Raw genomic sequence first — 23,719 nt, 5'->3', positions numbered from 1 at the left:
AAACGATATCAGAACCAACCTATTCACAGTGACCAGTGTTTCACATTTGCTCATTGCCCATTTGGCCTCCCTTTTCGCTCCACCTCGTTTCTGATAAAACTCGTTGCCATGAGAGTCATGTCATGACGTTTTTGGCCCAGTTCTTGAAATTCATTATTTTTGGACCTCTTTTGGTCGAGTTGTAGTACTAAAAGTTCAGGAAAAACTTCAGAGTTGGGGTAAAAATACTTCTTTGTTTAATTAAATGCTGGAAAAATTTGTTTGGTTTCAAAAAGAGAGAATATCTAAAAAAGATTATTTGATAAAGAAAAATTCAAAAAGCACGAATCACGGAATCAAAATTTCAGTTGCGACCACAATGAAGTAAATACTTGCAAGACAACTTTAAATTCAGTGTAATAGAAATATGTTTGAAGACTTTTTCAGGAAAGCTCAAATGAATGTAATAAGTAAGAGAATCTTTCTTACCAACACAGATTATCACTGGCTAGGTAAAACCCTGAAAAAATTCATTTGTGTTTATAGCTACACTTTTCCAAACATTTCATACAATTTGTTCTCTTTGTCTATGTTAGGTGAGATTGTCTGTCTAGGTGAGATTTGGTCTAGGGCTCTACTGAGAATTTTTAGGATCTTAGAAGTCTTAGTATCTCAGAAAGGAAAAGAAAAATCCCAGAAACCTAAAAATCACCAGTTTAATGGTTTTATAACAAAGCTAAAGAAGAAAATATCCTGAAAATTTTTTTTGATAAACATTTTACAAGCGGTCCCAAATACAACATTAAATTGTCATTGGATCAAATCAATAGACATCGCAGTACCCTTTTTCAGAATGTGTTTATCTTTTCGATACCAACAGTCCTTTGTCCAAATTTCGGCCCTCTTGAGAAAAAATTTGTCAAACCAAAGCAAAACTCAACTGCCAGAGAGTTCGTGTGAACATACCATGTATTGTGATTGTATTATTGTGTTGTTACTGTCTACCGTTACATAAAAAGACACAGAAATGCTCACGAATGTTACAAAGAATGCCTATGTCGATGGTAGCATTCTCAGAGGTATGCTTTTACCAATGCTCTTACCAATTAAAAAAGAGTAGGTGCTTTGTCGTCACAGCTACCGCAACTAAATTTACACTAGAAGGTCTTTTTTAGGATTTATATGATCAACGTCTTTCCATTCCGGATATACGATTTTCAAAGGCGACAGAACAACATCAAAATGTTCTTTTAATTCTTGGAACACAAACATGTGACCTTTGTTGTTGAAATGCAAACCATCATTGAAGAACTCACGCCAATCCTATAAAATAATTTGGGACAAACATAAAGATCTATTGAGATTGAAAACAAGTGGATAACAGGTAAATTTTTACCATGAAATTCCGAATATAAACCCAGGGCTTATAACGGTTCAAAGACAGATTTTTTTAGGGGGGGGGTATATATTTGAGAGGGATTCATTTGGGAGGGACTATAAACGGAATTCATTAGATGTCAAAAGATCATGCAAAATCAGTTTTTTCAATCCTTAATGAAAAGATTGGTCATGTGAAAAGATCGGTGTATGTGTGATGTTTTTATTTGAGGAACCCGTGGCCTGTAAATCATACCAGTTTCTGCACATGTGGAAGTGAATCTAGCCAATCACTGTGCCAGATCGAGGGGTTTTCAACTTTGGCGCGAGAACCCATAGATTTCAAAAATCTAAAACATCAAAGAATACTGACTAAACCAGGGGGAGTTTCTTTTCTGTAAACTGCAGTTAAATGTAAAGTGATTTTGTATAAAGATTTTGTATATTTCTGTTTTATATAAAGATGAGCAGTAGAAACGTTAAAGGATTAATGTCACAAAAAATGAAAGGTTAAGCAATTCTTAATCCATAAACGTTCATCTGATCTTCTGTGATTTAATGAAAGGTACTCACTTACTCGGGGATCTTCCTCTAAATATCTTGCGTACAATCATGAAATAAGGAAGAAAAATCAACACATGGAATTCGAAGATGTGATGTCTTTGAATTGCTACTTACTTCCTTTTTCAACATATCTTCCCAAAGGTTCACTCTTCGCATATTCATTTCATCAGCGATTGTTAAACATGCATTCACATATGGTGCTAGTTTTTCTTCCGAAAAAGCGACTGCAAAGTCTGTAGGAAATAGTTGAGAATATGTTGAATTAGAATGTTTATGTTGAAAATAAGAAAAGAAAATGGCATTGAGGATAGCTAAAAGCTACCAACTACGTCTAATTGCAATTTTTGTGATGTTTAATTACTCAGAAATCTAAAAATGGCCTTGAAAAAGGCAACCATTTTGAGTCATACTAAAGCTTTTCGTCTGACACTTTTCAGATTATAAAACGTCGAAACATCACATCAAAAATCCCTACTAAACTTATAGGTACACGAAAAAAAGTTCCTTTTTGTAATTCTGACAGGTTCGGCGTGGCCTAATCGACAACTGTTAGAGGGGGTGGGATGTCAGTCTGTTCTACCGGCAACAGCTAACTTGTCCAAAACAATACATTTGAAATATGGAGTTCTTGTTAAAACAGTCTCTTTGGTAGCCAATTTAGGATGAAAAACCCTAAAATTCTCTGTCTCCCTTTTCCTTTTCTGTTGCGTCTTGATATTGAAGTTGACTCCAATCAGATATTTCTAGAAACAGAATTCTTGATTTCTTTTGGTGTTGCTTGCTGGGAATAATTGTCTAAATGTTTGCAATCATGAAGGCTCATCTGATCCTACTGTTTGGTTCTACAGCTACAGTTAGATTTGTTTTGCTTTCAAATAAGAAAGATCAAAAAAATGTAATGTAATTGTACAGTCTCAGAAGATGACAACTAGTCTCACTAGCGGTACATCAGTGCATCTTCTGCTACGATAAAAACTAACTTTCCATTGCAAAGAAAGTAGATAAAACAGATTACACATATCATAAAATGTCAATTAATATTCTTTGTTTCCAGCCGAAATAAATCTTTGATACAGCTATGATGACTCTTTTTGGAACAGAAATGAATTTGTAACTGTGTAGGGCCGATCTAATCAAACAGGGTTTCAGTAAATCAGGCCAACCGAGAGCTTGTCTGGGGCCCTGCGTAAAAAAAAGGGTGGAGCCCGTAATAACGTCATGAAAACTGTGATTGCTATTGCTGTTATCTTTTTAGGAACTTTATTATAACTTCCAGGCCACTCTCAGCTCAGGGCCTAGGGCAGTCTGCCCCCGGTCTCCTCTCGGCGGGCCTGTATGCAAAGGTGAAGTTACCTTTCTCTCTTGCGTATCCTGTCCATGCGGCAATGTCCATGGGTGGAGGAGTTACCAGAATTATTCTTTCCCTAGGTACACCATAGCTTTCAATTTTGGAAATAATGTACTTAACATTGTCTTTATATTCGTCTAGTGGAACAGCTCTGTCATCTTTATCCTCCAGAACAGCATCATTAGTTCCAATTAAGATAGTGGCAGCATACAAAGATTCATTTTTGTGACCATCTCTGTGCAGGAGATTCGGTAAAATGACTCGGCACATACGTGATGTATACCCACTAAAGCCACGATTCAAAAAATCACACTTCCTTTAAAAAAATATTGTAACCTTGATAAATAAAACAACATCTTGATAGCTGGTTTATGTCTTAAAGTTCAAAATGTAAACTGTTAATACAAGGCCTACGCCATGAATTTGAAAGTGGGAGGGGGCAAGGCCAGCAAAAGGGGGCCAAAGCTTCTTTCCCCTTTTACTACAGCTTTAGAACTACTTGCTTTGCAAAAAGGTGGGGGGGCGTGGCCACCCCAGTCCCCCGGTGGCGTGGGCCCTGATTAAAGGAAGTTTAATGTAAACCCATAATGAAATGCAACTGTGGCTGGCAAACAACTTCGTTGCAACAACTTTTCAAACAAAGATGTCTAGTGTTGAGCTTTTGTATCATCGATTACTGATGCTTAGTTCAACTTCGCATAAAGTCCATTTGGTTCCTTGTAATCTAATACATTAATAACAATTTCATCTTAATATAGTAAGCTATGAGCACGCCCCCCCCCCCCCCCCCTCTGTAAATCAGAAGTTAGATCAGACGGGTCAACTTGTATAAATATCTTGAAAAAAAATGAAACCTTCAGCATTTATTTTTGTTATTCCTCCTCAGTCTGTTTTGTTGAATCGACACAATCGCACGCACCCATGCATGCAAGGAGTAGTTAAAGATTGCAACAGACAGAAACTACAAAGACTTGCTGTTAGGATGTAGGCTTTTGCCACTGATCAAATAAGGTTTGCGTTTTTGATAAATTGCGTGCGCACCAATACTTTTGGGCAGTGCGCACGACACAGCAGAGTTTGAATATTAAAAGTAATTATTTTTCAAACCAAGTATCTAGAGTTCTCGACCAAGAGGGCCTTCAACTGCTTACAGTAATACAACGCTATACAACTTTCCTTGAAATACGCAACAGTAACAAGACCAGATACGGTACAATATAGATGATTATGTAAATACAAGTTGAATATTTTGCGAATAATTCGAAATACTGATAGGATTACATAAAGTGATTTTTTCTTTTTAAATTACGTTTTACAGAAATTTCCCAAAAGTATTGTAGTATTACAATCTCCTTGACTCGTTAGCCAAATAAAAAATTTTATCTGTTTAATGAGATAGTACTTTAATGAGATAAAACTCAGTACATTTTTTCCAGACGTATTTTGCGTTTTCCCCGTTAGAAAGGAAGCATGTTCATGGAAATGGATTTCAGTTACAGCTGTTAAAATATTGATGGTATGAAAATATAAGCAAAAACCTTTTCTCTAATGGTTTTTAATTATACGGAAACGCCTTGCTTCTTTTAGGAGCCTATTAGCACTGACCTTAAGTTCCGCTAGAGTAAACAGTTGTAAACCACCTGTTCTGCTGTTCTGCTTGCTTTGAGAATAACAGAGATTACTTTGGACTAAATAATTAAATGGTCTTCCATCATAAGGCCATTTAATTAAATCGTCCCAAAATAAAACACTTCTCAAAGATAAAATTCTGTTTCACAGGACAGCCCCTTCCATTAGGCTAATTGCATCGCCAAGAATCCAACTATTCAAAATATGTTTTTCAACTATCCAACTATCCAAAATATGTTTTTCACGACTTCCACGATATGTTAAAAAGTACTCATTATTTTGCATATTGTATAATTTGCTTTGGTTTTTCTCAACTTTGGTTAGCTAAACCACAGCAGTGGTAGTTGGTGCAACCCTTTTTGTTAATATGTAGTGTAAAAATAAACTTTTGCTCTGATGAAGCCTTGTAAGCCGGGGCAATATTAAACGAGCCCCACAAGGGCTAAAAGAAATGTAGTGATAAAAAACTTAATCATTGAAATCAGAAAAAACAGTAGAGCTTGAGGGGGTAACCCGTGAAAATACATAAACGAGAACAGCGAATAGACCGGGGCTCGAAAATGTATTTAAGCAAGTTTCAAACTTGCCTCGATATTGCAACCGTAATACATTAAATCTGTATGCACATTTCAGTGAACGGGAGACTAGCTCCCCTAAGAGCTCCGCTACGCGCGCACCCGATAGCCGCGGCAAGATTTACAAATACCGTAAATCCGCGAATTAACCCCACTCGAGTAAGCCCCCACCCTAGAACTAAAAATTTCAATAAGCCCCCACTGCTACCGTTAATTCTAGAATTGGACCGACCCCCTTATTTTGATGAATTTTTGCCATCTGAGGTTTCCTTTGGCATTTTCTTGAATTGCCACAAAAACTCATACTTTTGGTAATAATTAATTAAAAGCTCATAAAGAAATTCCTACTAAAATAAACGAGATCTTTTAATAATTTCTTTTTAATGTCTACAATAATTTTATAAGCCCCTCCCCTCGTATAAGCCCCCCCCCTCAAATAAGCCCCCATCCAAAAATATCAAAAATAAATAAGCCCCCAGGGGGCTAATTCGAGGGGGGCTTATGCAAGGGGGGCTTACTTAGTTGGTAAACCATTAAAATATTTAAACGAAGAACACGAATAGACCTGGGCTTGCAAATGTTTTGAAGCAACTTTCAATTAACGGAAGACTAGCTCCCCTACGAAGCCCGCTACGCGGGCTTGCCAGTGGCCCTACGGCAGGGTACATAGATTAGCCTCGGAAAAGACAAGAGGTGTATTAACCTCGATTTGAAAACAATTGGCTCCGCACAGGTCACGTGATCAAAAAAATTGCTTGCACTCTTGTGCGCATTAAATTCGCACTCCTGTGACTATCGCTAGAAGGGGGGAGCCTTAAATAGAAAGGGGGTAGAGGCTCCCCCCTTCCTAGCGATAGTCACAGGAGTGCGAATTTAATGCGCACAAGAGTGCAAGCAATTTTTTTGATCACGTGACCTGTGCGGAGCCAATTGTTTTCAAATCGAGGTTAATACACCTCTTGTCTTTTCCGAGGCTAATCTATGTACCCTGCCGTAGGGCCACTGGCAAGCCCGCGTAGCGGGCTTCGTAGGGGAGCTTAATATCTCTAATTTTTGATTTAAAAAAAACATTTCGTGTTTATTGTGGTTTTTTCACAGCATGTTGCAGTGTTCCATATTTTCAAGCATAACTAACATACCTTTCGAAATACTCCATAAGCTTTATTGCCCAGCCACCATCATGAAATCCTCTCTAGAATAAAATTTTAATTGGGTAAAAAAACACTTATACTTGTTGCAACACCATTGGGCCAGTGTGCACTCCTGTACTAAGGCAATAGGTTATTTGGCATCTAGCTGATGAAGTAGTTTGCAATTGTATTTTTTATTAAATAATGTTTGATAACATGGGAGAAAGGGGAATGGTTAAGAAGAGAGGGAGGAAAGATCAAGTACATTGATTTTATGTTTGAATTTAGGGAGGTCATAAGACTCTAGAAAGGGGGATAACTTTGGGGTAAATTTGGCTAATGTTTACATGAAATGCATTCTGGAATAAAACTTTAATTGAGGGGCGCAGGAAGACCAAAAATCTAATATTAACTATTCAAGATGCTATTATAAAACCAGTTGCTTGGCGTTGATAGATAATTGGGAGGCTGCAAAACCCAATTGCTAAAACAATCCTGTGCTTTAAAGTCATTAGAATAATAAAATGTCTTTCATCTATAATCTAACTTACTTGAAAATCTAAGACTTTAAAGAACTGTATTTTTGTTAGTTTGTAGCTACCATGCTACTTTTGAACATCCCCAGTGTGAAAACTGGCTATCACTGACAGTTACATACAAGTTTAAGGACTGAAACTTGCAGCTGAAATTCTGTCGCTTCTAAAAGACTGAACACTTATTGGCTTGTTCTTAGGGTGTTCTTGGGGTGTTCAGCCTATTGTTGGAGTGTTCAGTCTTTTAGAAACAACGGCTGAAATTCTACAATTTTCGCTTCACTTGCAAATGATGAAATTATTGCTGCTTGCGCAGGCCTTCCTGGGAATGCATTAGCACAAGTGTGGCATTTCGCACCCCGAGACTGTTAGCGCACCGAAAGCGAGCTTTCCAGCGTGGGCCTTCGGCAAAGTCTTTCACATCAAAACTGTAGCTCCTTTGAATGATGGATGCCTGATGATCTGATATCGATATTTCACACACAACTTGCAATAAATATTTGTTACATATTGCTTATTATTGTGGGCTTAAATAGTATAGCCTAAAATGTCATCGTTACCCCCATTTCAGGAATATGGCGAGCTCCTTTGTGACCCCTTCACTTTTTTTGCTGAAGATGCCAAATTCACGGGGTAAATCAAAATAAATTACGGCACAAATCTAAACTGGAAGCTTTTTTTAAATATAACTTAGTTTACCATTCGAAAATGGTATTTTAGAAACATGTGCATGCTAACACAGGTCTATAATAAAAAATGCGACTTGGTTTTCTTGAACACTTGGCTAGAAGACGATTGTAAATTGTCGTATAATGATGGTTTCTGCAGCCTTCGATATAGGAATGAAATTTACCGGACTACTACTAGCCCGATGCTACAGTCATTTGGTCCGTGTTTCAATGCTTTCAAGTGTCGTCACAACAGCTCTTCAAAATGATTACGGTGACACAGTACGATTGAAAAGACCGGTAAAACACATCAAAATAAAAAACGCAAAACAATTTCTTGTTTTTTGTCACCTTATTAGTTTCCAGCGCTTTGGTTAAAAAACAAACGAATGATTACAAAAATAGGCGTGCGATTAAACACACTCCTCGGTGTAGGGAGGCGTGTACCAGCGCGTGCGAGGGCGATCGCACGCCTTTCCTGGGAAGGCCTGCTTGTTTGCAAAAACCTAAATAACTTTTTCATAGTTTATTTTGGTCCCAATTACAGCTACACACTTTTTTATAAGAACCAATCCAAAGGAAATTTGCCACAAGAGGCATCAAACTCAGCTTCAATAATCAAAAGCACTGACAATTAGATGGTGTTGCTCTGAAATGTCTTTTCTAGATCTCTTGATGCAAAAAGAAGGGCCTGGATTTTTTACCAGTGTTTAAAGAAAACAAACCTTTTCTTGGCTATATATTTATTGGAATTCCTTTAGTCCAAAAGAAAGGAAAATTGGCCTGATAAAATTTTTAGTGCACAGAGCACTGATTATTTTTCTAAGAATACACTGGGTTCACAGCTTGATAAAATCAAGATAATTCTTTTGGATAATGGCTACCCTAAAGGTAAAACTTTGACCTGTTTCAAGCAAATTGCTAGTTTTTGTGCAAAAAAGTTTGGTAGTGAAAAATTCCCAGTATATTTAAAAAATGCCCTTTATTGGTGATGTTTAAACTAAATTTGAAAGTCAAATCAAAACGACCATAACATATTGTTTCTCCACTGTGGCCTTTAGAAGGTCATACTCCCATCTTTTCAAAAGGACTGTGCTCCTACTAAAGATTATTGGTTTATGAATTTTTGGATGGACGCGAAGCTCCGTATGTAGGATACGTATGTAGGATAATCTAAGTTGATAGAATAAAACAGCGTGTTCCCATGAGCATCAGGCCAAAAACAGTTCTGAAAAGAGAACAGTTGTGAGGTTTTTGTAAAAAACAAAATGCCCAAATAAATTGTGATTAGGCTATAGCCTATAGGTCAACATTTACTATAATTAAGTAGCAAGAAGAACAATCCATTTATTAAGTAGCTCTTTACTGGCTACTTTCAAAAATTTGCTGACGCAATATTTGAAAAATCAAAGGGTGTGAGAGTTCTTGTACAGCAACAAACCTTTTTTTCTTTTTTTTCTTACCAAAATATCCTGTATATTAATTTTTGTTTATCTTATGTAATTGTATGTTAATTAGCTTAGGTTTTTAGACAGGGCACATTGTAAATCAGTTATTATCTTTTCATTACTGAATGTTCTACCCTGTGTAAAAAATTAAGAATAAAAAATAAAAATAACAATGAATTTTGATCTCAAGATCGATCTCTCATCTAAGAAAATTGATGTTACAAGAAGTCAACTGATTAAACTTTTGACAAGTCGTTCATGATAACAACATGATTGTAATTGTTATATTCATTTTATGCATTTTATCTTGTTCTTTTTCAGTGTTTGAAAATAACTTTAATTTGGAAGAATCTGATGGAAATTTCAGCTGATCTTTACAGATTTGAAATTAAATGTACAATTCACAAGCAGTTTTGATTTTGGACAAATATTGTTTGCTTGATTATTTAGTACTGGCTGATATTTTATCTGCTTGCTATGTTCAAATTTTGCAAAAAGGGCACAGAGAGGATATAGAGACCCCTGGGGTAAAAAAAGAAAAAATGCAGATCATCTGCAAGCAAAGCGAGCAGAAAATTTGGCAATTACGGCTCTTAGATTAGCTTAAAATACATCTTAGAAAGTTTTCTAACAGTAATTTTGACAAGTTAAACGGTTGTCAAATATCGGACAAAAGCCTGAAATTTCTGACCGCATCGCTGATTGAGGGGGCCCGAGCCCACCCCCCATACCCTGACAATTTCTGCAACTGGACCAAAAGTACTTTAGTATGACATGTTACCGCTTTTTGTGCTATTTTTAAATATTTATTTGTTCTTGAAATATTAGGATGCAAGCAGTGCCATCACTAGCAATTGTGATCAAGGAGGATGATTCAGGTCCAATTTGACAAGAAGTCCTTTATATCCTTTGTGAGATATCCTTTATATAAGACAATTTTGAAAATTTACTGACCAAGTACTTCTGGATGGCATGCAAAAATCTCTTCATTTTTTAGATAGAATTTTCTTCAATCAGTTTCACAACCTTGGTCAAAATTTCATTAACTTAGCCTCAGCTTTTCCTAATTTTCTTTAATTTTTGATCAAATTTAAGGCCCTAGGCAGGCATATAAAATTGTTCTTATAAAAAGACTGTAACACATCAAAAACTCTTGGTCCCACTGGTATTCATGGGCAAACTCATGATGCATGTTCCTGTCCTGTCCCTTTATTATGTCAAAACATATCCTGATTTTTATGTTTTAAAGGGTTTAAGCTGAGCTTGCCTGTTAATAAAGCTTTTGAAAATTTCTTGAGAAGATAGGTAGACGTAGAAGATAGTGAATGACCTGCCATTTTCACCACCAGCAATAGATCAAGATCCTGCATCCCGCGGTAGTAGAGAACATTCTAGCAAGAGAAGTGTCGCAAAATATTTAGCAATACAAAATCGGGTGCGTTTTATTTACAAGAAACCAATAACATTATTCGGTACTTAATTTGCTTGGTTTTTGAGATAGAAGACCTACTGGTGCTACGTTTGTGTAGCAAGCATGATATGATTCATAAAAAATACGTCGTCACGATATATGATAACGATTGAAATTTAGAGTTACCTGAGTTAGCGAGTCACCAAAGAGTAAAACTTTTGGAAAGTAAGTGTTAAAATCTAATCTGTCATTTTCTTTGCCCTCCATGTTTCGTGGTAGAAATGTGATATGTAGCGTTAACCAAACAGCTACTACCGCCAGCCGAAATAGGCCCATTATTGATCACATGCCAGTATTATTGTTGCTGTTGTTGTTGCATGTCAGGGTGCTGACACGGTCACGTATTTGTTATATTTACCTCTGAACTTGTCTTCATTACTTTTCTGATTTAGAATAATTAATCCGTTTCTGATGGCTGTAAATACGCTTGCTTCAAAACTTGAAATAAAGTCGGATACATTGGATACAATAAAGTCAAAACCGTGGGTATGTTTAGAAATTAAAAAAAAGAAAGGGGCCCCGCAGTCAGGCCAAAACGGGTAGTATTATAGTAGTACTAAAGTGTTGCAAGAATTGCTGTGGTCCCTATCTTGTATCTTTTGACTTTCCATCGCTGGTGTTCGCTTCGATTCTTTTTTAACGTGCAGAGAACACGGAGCCAGTGAGAGAGACAGTGTGTTATTATATACAGAAATCAAATTGCTGACTAAGGATGAGTTAGGATGATGTAATGATGTTGCAATGGAGAAGGAAAGATCTAGACTTGGGAAGAAATCAGCATGACATAGATGTGTGAATGTGTAAACAATGGTAAAGGGAATGTCCTATGGTATGTGGTGCCGTGAATGACGAAGAGGATGTCGTGGTGATGGCATGATCGACGAATGAATGCGAATATGGCCTATTTTACAATATTAAAATCACCACAGTATGGCTAAGCAGTGGCGGATCCAGTCCATTCCCCATTCCCCCCCGTGGCTCCGCCAGTGTGGCTAAGATGTCAGACCGGTCTTCCGCCGATAGCAGAAAAACGCAGTAAGGTTATGTATCAACGTGCAGAAGGCAAAAGCCAAACAAGAAAATTGTGTTAAAATAACAAACAATTAATAAGGAAAAATAATAATAGAAAAGGTGAAGTACTACGATAAAAGACATTGAATGGGTAAAAGTACCCCTTGAATGTTGTAGAGGAAATTTGCTCGGACCAGGCAGCAAATAGTATAAAGTTGTAGATAGTAAACTTGTTTATTTGTCTTAGTTGGTTGAAAAACGAAGTGGTTACAAAGGGGGGGGGGGGGGGTTCAGAGGCCACAACGTTCCTCAGACCCAATGAGCCACAACTTTACATGAGAGGAGGGACGGGACGCTAATTAATGTTGAAGTCTAGCGTAGTCATCTATAAATTGTTTTTGTTGGAAGAGGTTGCTCCATATTCCACATGATGACCGAGCGTTCCTCCAAATGAGGTGTCGTAAAAATTGAAGCATTTCTAGATCACAGAGACTCTAATCTGATGAACTTGAAATTCAGTTTTGAACGAAGGAAAGCATAGGAAGAAGCAGGCGGGACTTTAAACTGAAATTGCATGTAAAACAGAGAGCATCTGGTAATATTGATGATTGTAATAGAAAAATTGTGGTACCAAAAGAGTCTAAAAAGGGCATTCGATTTGGTTTTCTTTGCTACAACTAGGTTTCTTCTGAATTAAGGAAAAAGTTACAAAATATTTAATGGGAAAACTACAGGTTTGAGCTTATACCAAACAACTATAACTGCAATACAAAGAGTTACTAAAGTGTCGATCTGCTATCTCGATCTTTCATTTCAAAAGGAGAAAGACAAAAATAATGCAATGATCTCGGTAGCTACAATCGTCGCAAGATAAAAGCAGGGTCGCCAAAGCCAATCCAATATTTCGCACGAAACTGTCTGTGTTCATGAATTAGACAGCTATACGTAGGCCTTTAAAGTCACGGTGTAAAATAATGCTTCGTGATCCGACTACACCGAGGTTACAAAAACGCACCCAGTCTCAATTCTGTCTATAAGTATCGGGATCTTTATTCTGTTCATATATAACTTTACAAATTATGATATATTATATCAAATGCTTCCGCTATTATCTGGGCACACGGCGGTATCGTTCATTTTGACGTGATCTAAGTAGGTAGAAAACACAAAAGGAAAGTGACTGCAATATCAATTTTGTGATTTTCATAAAAAGCAAGTGAAACCAACAAAACGTTAACATGATTTACAAACAGAACATTTTAGACCCATTGTCGTTTTTAGGAAGCCATATACTTTCAAACACCCATAATTATGGTCATGTTGCGAACACGATTTTCATTACCCGAAGAACATAACATTGAAATTCTTTCAATCTATAATATATACATAAATTACAATTTGTGAATATTTCAGGAAAAACAGTACATTATTCATCGGGCTTCGTATACATTTTCAATTTTCCCTTCCTTTATTCGTTCTTAAAGGCTCAACTGGATTATTTGAGTTTTCATTTTCAGCCTCGTTCGAATATTCATCATCACAAATCTCCTCTTTTATTACCACATTACCACATTCATCTAAATGGACAACAACTCTCCCAAGAAGCTCTAATTCCTCTTCATTTAATAAGGTTATTCCACTCGACAATTCTTCGATATTTTCTTCCATTACCTTTATCATTTTCAATTCATTTTTTGAAAATTCACCGCGTTTTTCTAGCTCCTGACAAACACTTGAAAATGCAGTTTTTCGTTTAAGCATACGCTCTTTTTGAGTACCTTCTTCCTTGGTATAGTCAGTTTTCTCCTCTTTAACTTGCATGCATTCATCTTTGGCCGAATCACCTTTATTGCCTTGCAATAAATTTTCTCTCTTTGGCAACACATTCGCAACGACAATTAGTTCATCTGTTTCTACCATGCATGTTTTTGTCACCCTCTCTTTTTTAACCGTTTCTAAAATCATATCACCTTGCTTTTTGGAATGCGACAGGTCATTGCTTTCACCCTCTGAAAACGGCTCACATGTATCATTGGATTTTTCTTCAAGCTTGATTTTCGCCTCTTCAGAAAAATTTGACAACTTTTCTTGATCATCACAGTAGGTCTTCTCACGCAACTCATCAAAATTCTCAACTTGATCATGATTAGTATTACCAGCCCTCACATCGCATCTTGCTTCCATGGAAGATTCACATGGCTTTTCCCACAGGTCAAGACGAGGTTTATAGCCCCATATTTTTTCTTGCACTACGGAAAGTACTTTTTCTTTCGCTTTTTCGGTAAGATCTAACTTCTTGATATTTTCAAGAAGAATCAACGCGTTTTCGAGGCATTTACGTGACAACAGTCTACGGACAACAAAGAGTAAGCTTGCCCGGCTATGGTCAGCAGTATACCTCAAAACTTCAAGAAGATCCCCTTTATTCTCAAGGAGAAGCAGACGTGTGAAATCTTTATTATATTCCTTTGAGCGAAGAATTTTGAGGAATTCTGATGACATATCGGGATGATCCTGCCCGGCTGTGTTTGATCTTTGGAAATAATTTGTAGAGACTTTGCACTCTGGAAGCTCCGACATGTTATGTGTGTTAGAATTTGTACCTTGTCTGCTTTTGAAATCACTTTTGCTCTCTTCATTGCTCCTATAAGCAGCATTACTCTCTCCATTGTTCGCATAAGGTACCTGGATATTCATTTCAGGACTGGCCTCTTCTTTGACCGAAATTTGACTGGGAAAATTTTTGTGCTTGCTACCATCATACTTTTCCTCGAGAGATAGATCTTGTGCAACACTGGCTGACTTTTGAATTATTTCATTATCGTGATTTGACTTACGCTTTAAATTATCTGTTAGGATTTCAGAAGGTAAATTTTGGCTACAGAATCCCTGACGGTAGTGGGGAAAAACAGGATTTGCAGGGACCATGTCAGGGTTGACCCTGGGGAAGACATTCAAGCCGGGTATGCCCTGATCATGGAAAATATCATTTCGAACAGGTCCATTACAGGGAACGGTAGGAAAAATGAATGGAATATCATGTGTCAACTTCTGCCTTTTCATAGCTGGTTGTTGCGGAAAATATCGAGAATCAACCATGGCTGGATCAACCCACGGATGTGTCATTACTTCTTCGGGTTGGTAAGGCAGCTGAGGAGCATGCTTAAAAGATACGGAATCAACTGGTGTAACCCAATATCCATTATAATTCACACCATATTTATGCTTATGTTTCTCTTGCAGATAATGATTAAACTGCATCCGTAAAATAGCGTTGCTGGTCGGAGGAAAAGGTACCGTTACACCAGGGTGCAGAAAATCAGCACCCTCTTTAGGGTTTCTTGCGATACCTTGTCTCCTTAATGCTTCATCGTACTGCATGGACTGTAGAAAGTGTCGACGAGGGTCCATCATTGATCGCCCTTGACTTGGGTGGTATTGAAGCTCACTTGACATTTGTTTTCTCGTGTGTTCTAACGAGACGATCGAGCTTTGAGAAAACTGCGGTCGATTAGGATGAAACATGGGTGCATCTGGACTAGTAGATGGCTCCTGAACCGTTTTACTGTGAACAGCAACAATTTTGGGATATTTTCCATAGTCGTATGCAAGCCCGACAAAACTGCCATCTGCTTCCATTTTCTGGTCGACGGTCTTGCTTACAGAGTTGTCATTAAAGGGTTCCACTACAGAACACGATCAGGCTTGTGGCCAAGTTGATTACCTGCGGATAAAGGATACTTGTGTCAAAAATTGCCGTAACAACTAAATAACAACTTGAAGGAGAGATTTTGTAATCTACACGCCTATTTACATCATTGGGCTATGACATTTTAACTGCCTGGTAAGCAAAGCATGTTATGACATGAATTGACTAGAGACATTGAACGTGCTCTTATAGCAAAGAGTTTGTAGGGCAGCATTTCTTTCTAAAATACTTCCATAAATGGAGACACGGAAAAAACAATAGCAACATTAAGCAACGACAGGAAGCAAGTTTAAACCTGGATCATAACAGTACAACTTCTCACTAATTCTAGACGTGGCTAATCTGAAATCATCAAAGTTAGTTAAAAACATTTATATATATCTGGGACTACTTTATGTGCGCTTGTATTGATCTACAGATGATACAAAGGTGAAAACGAGACCTATATATCTGAAAACGAGAGTCAATTACACACAGACATGGAAAACAATCAGAGGCTTGTGTTTCTTGCTGCGTTTAACATGCCATGAATATGACTTCGTTCTAGCGCAAACGCGACCTAAAAAGGTCACATAAATTCTATGACTTTGGGAGCACATAACAGTCCTGTACCTTTCTGTTTTTATGCTGTGAGTCAAGTGGAAATGACACGTCTGATTAAGTTTGTAGAGATAAACGAACTTGTAGATTAAAAAAAAATCAACAAGTAGATTGTTAAATTTGTTTTCTGTTTTTACAAATCAATTGATTCGAAGAATGTGTAAATAACTCATGTCCCATCGGTGGAAATCTCAAACCAACTTTAAAAAAGATAACAGAGAACTATATAGCTTCCTCGACTTGTCCTTAATGGTTAAAAGGAAAAACAAGACATTTGCTATGTGACATTTTCCAAGTTACCTTTAACGTAGTTTAATTGGTATGGAATGTATTTATTAAAGCTACTCAAAAGCCACTTATACAAAAAGCTAGGTAGAGAACAGAAGGACACCAAGCTGGATTTTCTGACATTTTCTTAGATCAGCAATTTTCTTCTCGGCAAGACCTCGCAAGAATTTGAATCAAATGGCTGTGTTCCCGTTTTAGTTAAGTTGTGGCTAGAATAAATTGATTTCCTGTTTGGTTTGTGCGACAGATATTTCAAAAGTGAACGGAAATGCTTCCATAATCATCATTCAATTTCAGTTATCAAATCTTTTTGCCATTTGTGAACGTTTTTTGCTCGCAGTTTCAAATGCCGTCAACCACCGAAGCTAGGCCAGCCAAAGAGAGCAGCGTATTCCGTTAAGGCGCGAAGATCAATTGTTCATATTAGCCAATCATTGAGGGGACAGATTGCCATTTAATCTGTGTCTATAGAACAGAGAATCCGCGAGCTTCACGAAGTTTAGTATGACATGTTACGGAAAATGTGCCATTTCAATTTTTTACGTAATTGGATACGTCGGTTGCACTTAACTCATAGCTGTCACGTTATTATCTCCGCTATGAAAGACCGGGTATTTGCTAAACCTTTTCTGTGCCTAATTTTCTGAACTTGAAGTCGCAATATGTTGTATAAGGTATTAATCATATCAATGAAGATACAGTAAAATAAAAAAATCAATAATAGTTTATTTGATGCAACTTATAATAAAATATAATAAAGTATGGAAACTAATAAACATAGCTCTATATAATATTTCATCACATTGGCAGTAACTTTCAACTGGTGCTTTCTTACTTGTAATACCCGCACAAACGACTAATGGCTGAGACAAGAGCGACAAATATTTATTTTCCAATTTTATGGAAAACTTGTTTGCTCGTAAACTAACCATAGTACAAAGAGACAGTTGGATTCCAGCTTGCTTGCGCGTAAACTAATCGCATTAAAAGGGACCATCTAGAAAAAACAAAGTGACAATGACAGTTGCAAAACAAATTAATCGGTGACAACACAAAGTAAAAAGGTTGACCTTGGACACTGAAGAACGATACCACTACCAAACAGTTCGTGACACCATCACAGAAACAAAAGCAGGCGTCGTTGACCTGCGAAATACCTTTGTCAAATTGTATGGGAGAACATTCCCGAATGACTTACTGCGTAGAAGGTGTCCGTTCGAATTTCAAACCTTTGAAATTTCTTTCTTATGAGACTTCCTAATGTCAAAGTCAATTGACGTATTTGTTTATCGCAACAGCACGATTGACGATATTAGACACTGGGCAGTCCAGTATCAGAAACGGCTGCTTGTGAATATGCCGCAGTCAGAGCTCTGTTGGCCTCACCGACAACTCTATCAATGTAACTCTAATTGAGTATGAAGAAATTTCACATTATCTAAAAAAGATACGCCGTCTGTTTCTCACCTTGAACAAGAAATAGCTTGTTGTGAATACCGAGGAAGACCTTGATCTTCGACGATTCTTGACTACAGGAAGTTCCAATAGTCTTCTTTTTTAAGCCACCAATGAGGTGTTTATTATAGACTTCCGGTTCGCAGCCTCAAACATATTTTAAACTGCGGCTTACAGGTTAAGTTTGTTCGCGGTTGCGGCCCCTGAAATAACGGTTTGCGCCTTTCTAAAGAAATTTCAAGCGATTTCTGTAGTGTAGCTATGGATACTGTAGTTAAATAGAGGAAGAGATTCCTAGGTTAAAGTTAGAAGAAATCGTAGATTTTTATGTAGAAAACAATGAAAAATCTTTGACAGCGGTTTGCGGCTTCTTTGGCCCTATGTGGTTCGTGGCTTTTGGCCTCCACCCAATCATCATACCAAGAACACAAGGACCACCGGCCGGGACTCAGCTCTTCCCGCGGTCAGGTAATGCCTGTTCTACTGCTCTTTTGATTTATACGCTGTGGATACGCTGCATACTATGCCAGACAAGAACGGGAATAAAAACACACTGTGTTTTCCGCAGTCAGTTTTTACTTACTTTGATTTAACCGGCATAAAAATTATTTGTTTCTTTAAGCTAAAATGATAAGGTTGGAAGCAACACTTTCTCAATAATACCTTGCCACACCGTCTATTTAAAACGTGGCTCAGATTTCTTCAGTTCCATTCAAGTTGGAAACAGAGCTAAGATTCCATTGGCTGCACGAATCTCATGGGCGACAAATTGGGATTCAGTCAAGTCATTTTGATACAGGTAATTTTTATTTACAGAAAGCCCTTTCAGAATGGTAACGGCTTAAAATTTTCTTAGAAAATTGAAAAAACAAAAATGGCAATCTGTTTTTAGTTCTTAAATATATAGGCCTTCGGGTTGTTAATAAAATACCCAAATGATATTCACACGCAACTTTGCATTAACCCTCCATCCACTGTGGTACTCTCATCACGAAAAGCTACTAAATACTTTTCGAAAATGGCTTTGAAAAAAGCAAACATTTTACGACATACTAAAAGCTTTTTCGTCTGACACTCCTCAGAGCATAAAACGTCAGAATAAGGTTCCGAAAGAACACAATGGAAAATATATACCCAGTTGTGGATCGAAATAGGCCAATCAGAAAGACGCAAGCACAAGACCGTTATAGTTGATCAATCAGCTATTTTCAAAGCCATTTTCAAATTCTGTACCGCAAAAAAATTGTTAAATACTTTTTCGCGTATAAGAAATTCTTGAATTCAATTATTGTCAAAGGTTGATTATAGTTCTTTTGTAATGAATGTGTTTTTATATGATTTTAAAGGCACTTTATCCGGACACATGCCCATTAAAATTTCCCATTGGTTGGAATAGACCTATTGTTACGCATCCAATAAACACGCTGGAAAGCCTATTGTTAACTTTGAACAGTCGACTAACGGGCCTTTAACCTAAATTCAAAAGAGTTACATAGAGTAAATTCCTAACTAACATTATATAATAACTAACAATAACGTCTGCACACCAAAAACGTTACAATCTATTAGACTACTGACCCTGTGTTTCTGACGATTTAAGCGCAGCTAGGGTTTTTGCTTTGCTTCTTATGTTTCGCTTATGGATGTTGGGGCTTCTTAGGCTACGTTTCCATTACTCCGTTTTCAAATGTCTCCGTTTTCGGATGATCTTGAACCGTTTCCATTACTCCGTTTTCACCCAGAGAGCCTGGCACGAAAACGGGGGTGTTTCCATTACTCCGTCTTCGTTCGTTTTCATTTCGTTTGTTTGCATTCGTTTGAAATCATCAGAAACTGGCTAATATTACGCTTCTACGTTCTTAATGTAGGTCCTGTAAAGCCAAAACAATGCAAAATATACTCTGTAGAGTATTTATAGCTATCAGTAACTGAGACATGGATATCACTGCATTTGAAATTTCCATTTTACTGTTATTTTGTAAGACTCCAAAGCAAGAAGATGCAGAAATAAATGTTTACTTTGATGTCGGCGCCAAGTTGGTTGTTGTTGTTGTGGCGTTTTCGAATGACTCCGTTCTCGTTGTTTCCGTTGAAAACGATGCGTTTTCAGATGTCTTCGTTTTCAAATCAATCCACTTTGAACAGTGTTTTCAAATGTCTCGTTTTTGATGGTTTACAATGGAAATACCAACCCAAAAACGGAGACATTCCACTCAATTTTCATACGAAAACGGAGTAATGGAAACGGGGCCTTAGGCCAACACAGAGAAATCTTTTATATACGTCACATCACATCAATCAATAGTGAAGACAAGATGTCAGTTATTTCAAAACTGGCATGTTACATAAGATCCTTGGTTTTGCCACAAATCATTTGCTGTTACTGCGGTATGCAGTGGTATATGCGTCATAAATGGTGTTGCCAGAGGTATTTCGTGCATCAACCTTTATCTTCTTCTTGCGTAAGCAAACTTAATCCGTTTACGTCAGTCACAGGAATCTCACGGCAGGAGGATGTTTTCTTACACTGGAAACAGCACTTCCGGTTGATCAATGAACGAGAATTTATAGCAACCATGTTAGCTTCGTTGCTTCATTTGCTTTTGTTTTAATTTTTCCGCGTACTTTTGATTAATGATACGATGCGGCTGATATATAAGCGAAAGAATATGAGCAAATCATTTTACGATTTTCAGGTTACGGAAAAAACCACGAGAGGTGCGAGACTGGGTAAACGGGCTTTGCAAACTGATGTACTCCAAAAAAGTCACGGGCTTAATTTGCAGATTAGGTATGATGCAGCAAAATATTGTGATTTATAACAAGTGGACCATTTAATGGCGCAAGTTAGGAATTTGCAATAAAAGCGCTGTTCCCACAGACTCTTCTTCCAGTCAGACGAGAAAAACATTCATGCCTGTTTCCTACATTTTAGGTAATTACTCCAGTAACAACCGAAAATTATATTTCTTAATTGCATTTGCAAATTCCAAGCCCATTTGTCATTCTGTGAACATCCATGTGATAAACATTATTCAAATCTAGTGAAAAGGAAATATCGAGCTTACTCGACCACGTGTGAATCAGGGTGATATCGATGTTGATTGAGACATTAACGATCGTTAACTTTTAACGGTGTTGATAAACATATACCAGTGAAACCGAAAACCCAGTAATCAACGAGACACGCATGTAAAACACAGAAATGCCGGGGGGGGGCATTAATTTACGTTAAGAAAATATGGGGGTGTTAAATTCACACAAAGCAGGAAAAACTGCCACCGATTCACGTTAAATTTGATTATTGACTAGCTTGATTAATTGATACATTTAAAATTGGTTCCTTTTCATCGATAGCATTAACAAGTTATAAAAACAGAGAATATATACCTAAAAACGCAAGGGTCTTGATTTTCGTGCTGCAGTACTGGATACCGATCGACTGAAAATAGATGGTTTGCGAAGATCGCTTTAAACTACGGGGATCACACCGCAAGCAAATGACTTCAAGTTGAAGTCAACTATTGACCATATCACCAACTCCATGCCTTTAAAAACCTGTTAAAGTTGATACAAATACATTTGCATCTGGTTCGAAGAATAGGATTTCGTTATCCTTTCAAATAACCTTTCTTACTGTTAGTTTGACAATAGTGTGAGCGATAATAAACACTGACATGAATAAATTTAAGAGATTGCATTACGGAACTATTGAATGCCAGCGTTACAGGCGTATTGATTTTCAAAATAGCAAAATGGCTTTTATAAGAACTTTTCTATCAAAGCAGGATACTGAGACGAGAAGATTTCGTTACACTTAAAATAAAGATATCAAAACTGACAAATTCCGAAATTAATCTGAAAAGACCTTTTATTTCAACGCACGTAACTATCACGACAGAATTTTCAGTAAATATGTATGTATTGAAAGTTCTGCCAAGCGACCATGTTGATTTATGAGCTCTTCAAGCTTGAATAATTTGCCTAAAATGCAGTCCCTGAAAACCATAAAACAATAGGAAATGATAATAAAGTTATCAAGTGTAAAGCGGCCGCTTTAAATTAAATATGTAATTATTGTGGACTAGTTCAAAGACATTATTGTGGACAATTGAAATAATAATTGTAGTTTGCAATGAGGCATTTACGGAAATGTGGTGTTTGTCGCCTGTCTCCCTGGAGAATTTCACGCTGAGACCATCTCCGCACCAACGTTGTTTTATTTACAATGCCGCCTTCTATGTTTCACACCTCTCAGTCATGCTTCGATCTTTGCGAAATCTCGATCTTGGAAGACATTCCAACCGTGCTTCTATTATTTTCGTTAGAATGTCGGGCCTTCAAGTGGCATACCTACCGAACTAGTATATGCAGAAGATGGGTTTATTTACCAGTGTCTACCCCTAAAGTTACAATTATAACAAACAAAGAGTTTTCTTCGGCGTTTTGATAACATTTTATATATTTAGGATACGTTTAACTATGTTTTCTGGCAATTCATTTCAGATCAACAGTCGAGTTTCTTAAAGTTAGTAGAAACAGACTTCGAAATACCGACATTTTTCCAATTTTAAAAAATCTAGCTGTTAATGAAAACTTTAGGGGGCATATACCCCCTCCCCCATGTAACACAAATGCGCAATCCCATGCTGGAAATTATTTAAGCGGATATTTTTGAAATGGTGCTATGATCAAAGTGCAACTTTATCAAAAAAATTTATCGAGAACTTGTCTTTGGAGATGTTCGCGCGTGAACTTTTAGCTTCACTCTTGCTTCAGTCTGAAACCTACCAGGCACAATGTAGCAGAAAATTTGATTAGCCAAATCCAGACTGCTTTGCAGATGGTAACTCCGTTCTCAATCATCGAACTCTTCGCACTCAGCCAAGAAGAAACCAGTGTTAAATGAACATGCAATTACCTCGCAAGACGCACATTTGACTGATCAACCCAAGCCACAAATATCTCAAAATGCTTAACAGAGTCACGAAACAAAACGCCGAAAAAGGCGAGCACAGAAAACGACAAGCAAACAAACTGCAACACGAGAGAGTTTAGTTGCGACAGCTGAAATCAAAATATCACAAGTCACAACACAGTCTTGGATTTCCAGGATAAGTAAAATACACAACAGTCAATCAAAGTAAGATACACAACACAGACAAGCGCGGGCCAACATGCAACTGCGGTAAGGCGTAATCTTATTAAAAATAATAACAGATATCTAGACGCATAAAATACTATACTCTTTCTCTACCTTCAATGTGGTCTTCTGGAAGCTTCCTGGCATCTGTTAAATATCGAATCTTCACTTCAAGGTTATTTGGCTTACTACAAGCAGGTCGTGATTGGTCGATATGCAAATGAAAAGCGTGAAGGGGTGTTCGTACCTAAGTGCCTTTCTCTGCATGACAAGTCTTCGGAATTGTCAACAGCACTCTTATGTCAATTGGACGGAACAGCGATATTTATGCTATTTGTGGCAACGAAAGGAAATGAAGACAACCAATTAAAATTCCTGTTCAGCTATTTGTTCGGAACGAAACTTTAAAACACCCTGGAGACATTAGATCATTGACTAATCGCAGCTGATTGTTCGTAATTTAATTCCTTTGGGATACTTCTATCATTTTGATATTTGCTCTGAAGAAGCCCCGTATTTATTGTTGTTCATTCTCGTCGCATTGCGGCGATTCTTATTTGCTACATTTCGATATTTCTCGTCAGTGTCTTTGGAAATCGAAATTGTCTGGCTAACAAAACACAACGCACACACATACCTTGCATCATGATACATGCCCTCCCAGCTCCCAGGAGTCTTCACTGCAGAATTAGGGACATGACCCTCCCCCCCCCCCCCCCCGTCACATTTTGGCACAACGAAAGGACTTATACTCTTTTTTTTAAGAACGCGATTTACAAGAACATCGAGAC

The 23,719-nt window shown here is 37.4% G+C and overlaps 2 protein-coding genes across 4 annotated transcripts; both read right to left on the bottom strand.

Moving 5' to 3' along the window:
* Positions 1–936: 936 nt before the first annotated feature.
* Positions 937–11,413, bottom strand: LOC135684314 (isoamyl acetate-hydrolyzing esterase 1 homolog). Its single transcript, XM_065199833.2, has 5 exons — positions 10,849–11,413; positions 6,612–6,664; positions 3,274–3,584; positions 2,035–2,153; positions 937–1,302 (listed from the first exon to the last, which is right to left on the bottom strand). Exons 1-5 carry the CDS (start codon positions 10,996–10,998, stop codon positions 1,132–1,134), a joined length of 804 nt encoding a protein of 267 aa, XP_065055905.2. The 5' UTR covers positions 10,999–11,413; the 3' UTR covers positions 937–1,131.
* Positions 11,414–11,694: 281 nt separating this feature from the next.
* Positions 11,695–23,218, bottom strand: LOC135684301 (uncharacterized). 3 transcript variants are annotated; one of them, XM_065199809.2, is made up of 2 exons: positions 19,805–23,218; positions 11,695–15,457 (listed from the first exon to the last, which is right to left on the bottom strand). In XM_065199809.2, exon 2 carries the CDS (start codon positions 15,370–15,372, stop codon positions 13,186–13,188), a length of 2,187 nt encoding a protein of 728 aa, XP_065055881.2. In that variant the 5' UTR covers positions 15,373–15,457; positions 19,805–23,218; the 3' UTR covers positions 11,695–13,185. The 3 variants fall into 3 exon arrangements, with proteins under 3 accessions (XP_065055881.2, XP_065055884.2, XP_065055885.2); XM_065199812.2 differs by having other exon boundaries at positions 22,577–23,218; XM_065199813.2 differs by lacking the exon at positions 19,805–23,218 and adding an exon at positions 17,798–17,905.
* Between the last annotated feature and the right edge of the window lie 501 nt (positions 23,219–23,719).

The sequence above is a fragment of the Rhopilema esculentum genome, chromosome 21 (assembly GCF_057945365.1).
Source record: "Rhopilema esculentum isolate cy_ngs chromosome 21, ASM5794536v1, whole genome shotgun sequence".
Taxonomy (NCBI): Eukaryota; Metazoa; Cnidaria; class Scyphozoa; order Rhizostomeae; family Rhizostomatidae; genus Rhopilema; species Rhopilema esculentum.
This window is presented reverse-complemented; position numbering and strand designations above follow the sequence as displayed.